General features: G+C 39.9%; 1 protein-coding gene across 1 annotated transcript; it reads left to right on the top strand.

Moving 5' to 3' along the window:
- The first annotated feature begins 2,352 nt into the window (after nt 1–2,352).
- On the top strand, nt 2,353–3,300 carry LOC137154881 (olfactory receptor 5J3-like). Its single transcript, XM_067550728.1, has one exon. The coding sequence runs from the start codon at nt 2,353–2,355 to the stop codon at nt 3,298–3,300; it is 948 nt and encodes a 315-aa protein (XP_067406829.1).
- The last annotated feature ends 2,664 nt before the right edge of the window (nt 3,301–5,964 follow it).

Genomic DNA, 5,964 nt, shown 5'->3' on the forward strand with positions numbered 1-5,964 from the left:
TCTGTCTCACCATGTCAATGTTGTTTAACCCAGTGGTTCTCAATGTTTTCAGCTTGCTGTACCCCTTTCAGGAGTCTGATTTGTCTTGTGTACTCCACGTTTCACCTCTTTTAAAACTCACAAATTCAGACATAAAAATACAAAAGTGTCACAGCACTCTATTGCTGAACAATTGCTTATTTTCTCATTTTTACCATTTAATTATAAAATAAATCAAGTGGAATACAAATACTGTACTTACATTTCAGTTTATAGTATATAAAGCAATATAAACAAGTCACTGTCTGGATGAAATTTTAGTTTGTACTGACTTCGCTAGTGCTTTTTATGCAGCCTGTTGTAAAACTAGGCAAATATCTAAATGAGTTGATGCACCCCCTGGAAGACCTCTGCCTACCCCCTGGTTGGATATCTCTGGTTTAACCAAACTAGAGAGAGATACATTTATTTTAATGTTTGTTCATATGTTATTCCCTGCACCCCACTAATTATTTTTGTTTTTCTTCTACAGATTCTTAGATTTTGAGGCCTCAAGGGACTATTGAGATCATCTAGTCTGACTTCTTGCATAATTTAGGCCAGAGACCCTCCTCCAAGGCTTCCTGAAACCACCCCATAAATCATGATTGAGCTCTAGCGAATCTCTTAGAAAAGCATCCAGTCTTAACTTAAAGACCTCAAGTGACGGAGAATACACCACATCCCTAGGTAAATTACCCCGATGGTTAATTTCTTTCTCTCTTTCTCTGTTAAAAATTTGCACCTTATTTCTAGTCTAAATTTCTCTAGCTTAACTTTCCAGTCATTAGATCTTGTTATGTCGCCTTGTTAGATTAAAGCACTGTCTACTATCAGAATTCTCCTTCCTATGTAGGTATTTATAGACTGAGATCTCATCACCTCTTAAACTTCCTTTAGATGAACTAAACAGATTGAATTTCTTTAATTACTCACGAGAAGGCATGTTTTTCACACTTTATTTCTGAACTAGGTCTGATTTGTCAATAGGTTTCTGTTTATGAGGGGTCCAGATCTGACCACACTTGGGATAGACCCTCATCTGCTATAAATCAGCATAGCTCTGTTGATTTCGGCACACTACCTCCATGTGCCGTTGCGCAGACACATTCAGACATATACTACCTCCCTGCTCTTTGATGTGACGTCTTTGTTCACTCATCTCAAAATTCACTGGCATTTTGCTGCTCAGTCACATTGTAAACGCATATTCTTCAACTCGTTCATTTCAGACAATTTCATTCCGCCCCATCCCCCCACACACACACACTGCATCTGCCCTGGCAGTGTCCATATCTAAGTCAGTGTACGAATTAATTTAGGGTTTGGTCCCCCACTCATTCAAGTCAATAGCAAAGCTCTCATTGGCTTTAATGGTTCAAGATGAGGAGCTCACAGAGTGAAATTTCATGATAAAATATTTCACATTATGGTTATCACTACCAAATATATAATGACCACCACACTGTTTTAGCACATCCCTTGACTTCAGTGCAGCTTCTTGTCAGTGCAAGGATTCTCCTGTAATTTTGTAACCTGATAAGAAAATCAATTGTATTTGTCTGACAAATATTCTGTGATTTGACCTTGAAATTCTGTAGACAATGTCATTCTTTTTTTTTTTTTTTTTGCTCATAACTTGCCTCATATAATCAAGGGCAAAAGCAATCCTAGAGAGAACTGAATTCCAGAAATCGATGACCCCAGCCTCCACTATTTATCCATCTAACATGGTGATTTATCTTCCTTATTAAACGTTTTATTCTTACCATTTAGTCGCTTATAAGTGTTGAGGAGATTAAAGAATAAATCAGAGTTTTGACCTCATTTATGGTATCTAGAATAAGTTTAACTTCAAGTTAACAAAGTTTTTAGTATGGGATATCTTATTAGATTTGTGCAAGGGTTATTGCTGAGAAAAAGTGAGATCATGTGGGTTCTGTGAAGGAATTTGATGGAGGAGAGAGGTTGCCTGGCATATGGGCTAAGGGAAAATTTTTTGACATATCATATCATTGCACTATGGAAAAGATATCCAAATATGGCAATATTCTATTATTCAATTTTCCTGATGCAAAGCCTTTTTCTGATCATTCTATGTCTAAATTTCTGTCTTTGGACTAGACCATCTTGCATCTCTCTATCTAGACAGGAGCAGTGACACCCATTGACCAGAAAGATCATCTTCGGCTCAGTCTTCTGTTTAAAGAACTAGAAAGTCAACAACACTGCCACACCACTGAGGTTATTCATCAGCTGATTGCAATAAATAAACTGCAACTAATTTGTGATTTTTCATCTGTTTTCTACATTCTGAGCCCGGGTGCCCTAGAAATGGGTACAGGGAACTGCACCCAGGTGAGTGAATTCATTCTCATAGGATTCACAGATCGTCCAGAGATTCAAGCCCCTCTTTTTGTACTGTTTCTAGTGATCTATGTTATCACCCTTGTGGGGAATCTTGGGATGATCATGATAGTCAGGATTGACTCCCAGCTTCGCACTCCCATGTACTTTTTCCTCAGTAACTTGTCCTTAGTAGACTTCTGTTATTCCACAGTCATCACCCCCAAGATGCTGGCAGATTTGTTGATAGAAAGGAAAGCTATTTCTTACACTGCCTGTGCAACTCAGATCTGCATTTTCTCTCAGCTTGACGTAATGGAGTGTTTCCTCCTGGCCACAATGGCATATGACCGGTATGTGGCCATCTGTAACCCACTGCTCTTTAAGGCTGTCATGTGTCCGAGACTTTGTGTCCAGCTGGTGGCTGGGTCTTTCCTAGCTGGGTGTGTAAATGCAATAGCACAGACAACAGTCATGTTAACATTAACCTTCTGCGGCTCCAACATCATTGACTTGTTCTTCTGTGACATCTCCCCGCTGTTATCACTCTCCAGCTCTGACTCCAGCATCAACCATATTGTACTTCTAACTTTGGCATCTTTGACTGGCATGTTCACTAGCCTGATTGTCCTTATCTCCTATATTTTCATTTTCAATGCCATCCTGAGGATCCATTCTGCCGAGAGCAAACGCAAAGCCTTCAACACCTGTGCCTCCCACCTGATGGCCGTCAGCATCTTTTATGGGACTGGCCTGTTTATCTATTTGCAGCCCAGCACAAAGTATTCGAGGAGTCAAGACAAGGTGGTCTCTGTGTTCTACACAGTGGTGACCCCCATGTTGAACCCCCTGATCTACAGCCTAAGGAACAAGGAGATGAAGGACGCCATGAGAAGAGTGATGGAGAGGAAAAAGTTCTCAATAAGTATAAATTAATAACCAGAGGGCAATTATCCCTAATGAGTAGAGCTGGTTGGATAACGGCTTGGGACTATTTGCGAAACTCGATACGAATTCGCAAATAGCTTTGGGTCAACTGAAACCACATTTTTCTGCAAATAAACTATTCACCACAAAAAATTGTCCAGTTCTACTGAATGAATATCTGGTCCCCATGTCAAATCTCACTGTGTTCCATCCCGGCTTAAGAGTGAGTTGCACTGGAACTTCTCCATTGTCACTGATTAGAGTCGTTCAAAGCCACATCCCAAATACTCTCTTTTAAGCCCATTGTTCAGGGAAGAGAACACCAATAATTTTCCATACATAAAAAAAGAATGAGTGGCTTTGCACAGAAATTTGTTCAAAGGAATAAAGCAGGGGTTAGGGATTTTAACATATGCATTATTCCCTAGCAATCAAATGCTTTCAATTGCCATGTGGGAAACATGGATTCACATCCTGTTGCAGTTTTGCTTCTTTGGTGATTGGCAGCTGGAAACACTGCAGAGCTGTCCCTATTCCCTTTCACGTAAATTGAGCCTATGGACACGTCTGACAGCTCTGTGCTGTCCTGTTGGAGACCAGGTAGTGTCTTTTGGCATACTCTATTACACTTTAGAATGTCGGAGTAGAACCCAGAGTCGTTTGGGTTAGCACTTTATATTGCCTTTTTTCCTGTAGGGAAGAGAAAAATCTCATTACAAAGTCTTGTTTGATCATGCTCCCATTGAGCTCCTAGGCCAAACTCACATTGACTGCACTAGTAGCAAAACTAGGTCACTCTGTGCACAATTTGTTTCCAGTATGAAAGGCCTGGAGATAGCTGTCTGTTTTCTGTACATTTATACTCCTGGGATGGGAGGTGATGTCCAAGTCCCAAAGTCATGAGAATCCTCTATAATTTCCAGTTCCCCATGATGTGACTCCAGAGTTATAAGGGAAATGTCACTGCTCTCCAATCAATAGGGAAAGGAGGCTTACTATTAAATCCTTTCTTATGGTTCAGATCAAATGCTGCTCCATATCTGCTCACCACACTGGAAAAGAACAGGGAAAAAGGAAGATGTCACAAAGATATGGGAAATTTGGTTAGTTCTAGAACGTTTCTGCTTGTACTATAAATTAAAGTTTGCGATTCACAAGAAGGCAATAGTGTCTTATCCTGAGGGGGGAAATTCTACCTTCTCTTCAAATATTTATCAATTCAAAGAGAAGAAAACCGCTTTACCAAGATACTCTGTGATGAGACCACTGCCTATCTTGCTGACCAGCATTGTCTTATTGCCCCCATGAGCGCCCCCATTGTTTGTTATAACCGTTGGTTGACTCTTGTTTACATTGCAAGCTTTCAGGAGTAGGGACCATGTTTTAGTTACGTGTGTGTACAGGGTCTAACCCAATGGGCTCCTAGTCTATGACGGAGTTCCCGAGCCATTACCAAATAAAATATAATAAGAAGAATTTCTGTTATTTCTCAGTCTAATAGAGCTTAGTGTTTTCTTAAAAGTCAGTTAAACTATGCCCTTTCCTGATAGTTTAATTCCATTAATCCCAATTATCCAGTACCTTAACTAATTCCTCTTCCTCCTCTAAACTTTTTGTAGCCTATTATGGCCCATCACATAGATGTTCCTTAGACAAGATAGACAGATTTAGTTCTTCTAATCACCCCATGCAGCCCAATTCCTTCAGCCCCCTGATCATTCCTGTTATTCTCCTGTGAACGCCCCCCAAGTTCTCAGTATTTTGTGGTTATGAGGTGCTCAGGGCAGAACACAATGGACCAGATCCTTATGTGCACCCACTTTTCTTCCCAGTCTCAGTTCAATCCCCTGGCACTGCTCATATCTTTAGCCAATGTTTGAACTAACACCTAAAGCAGTGTTTCTCAACCATGGATACATGTACCCCTGGCGGTACTCAGAGGTCTTCCAGGGGTACATCAACTCATCTAGATAGTTTTATCTCATTTTATAACGGGCTACATAAAAAGGCACTAGCGAAGTCCGTACAAACTAAAATTTCATACGATGACTTGTGTAGTATTGTTCTTTATACTATACATTGAAATGTAACTATATAACTTATATTCCAATTGATTTATTTTATAATTATATGTAAAAATGAGAAAGTAAGCAATTTTTCAGTAATAGTGTACTGTGACACTTGTATTTTTATGTCTGAGTTTGTAAGCAAGTCGTTTTTACGTGCGGTGTAACTTGGGGGTACACAAGACAAATCAGACTTCTGAAAACAGTACCGTAGTCTGGAAAGGTTGAGAGCCACTGGTCTAAAGTAACATTTCATGAGATGCTTATACAAATACTTTACTAAATCCAAATTCATTATGGCTGCCACTTTCTCTTCATCTAGAAAGGACTCGATCTTGCCATCAGGTCCATGTCAGCTGATCATTCTGCCCCCACAGAGTACAATATTAGTGCAAATGTCCACCTGTGTGGATACTATTGCAGGACTGTGAACAAGTTTTGTAAGAGTTTTGCTGGCAAGATCTTCACTGAGTAGACCTTGAAAGAGGCAAGATGCAAGATGTAAACTTTGCTCATCACACAAAACATGCAATCAAAGGCAAAAAATTGTCCCGGCAAATACTGAGTTCCGATAATGAATTATTGCAGCCCTCAGCATTTCCAGTTG

The sequence above is a fragment of the Emydura macquarii genome, unplaced genomic scaffold, assembly GCF_026122565.2.
Source record: "Emydura macquarii macquarii isolate MOO-44397 ecotype Brisbane River unplaced genomic scaffold, CSIRO-AGI_Emac_v2 contig_1305, whole genome shotgun sequence".
Lineage (NCBI taxonomy): Eukaryota > Metazoa > Chordata > Testudines > Chelidae > Emydura > Emydura macquarii.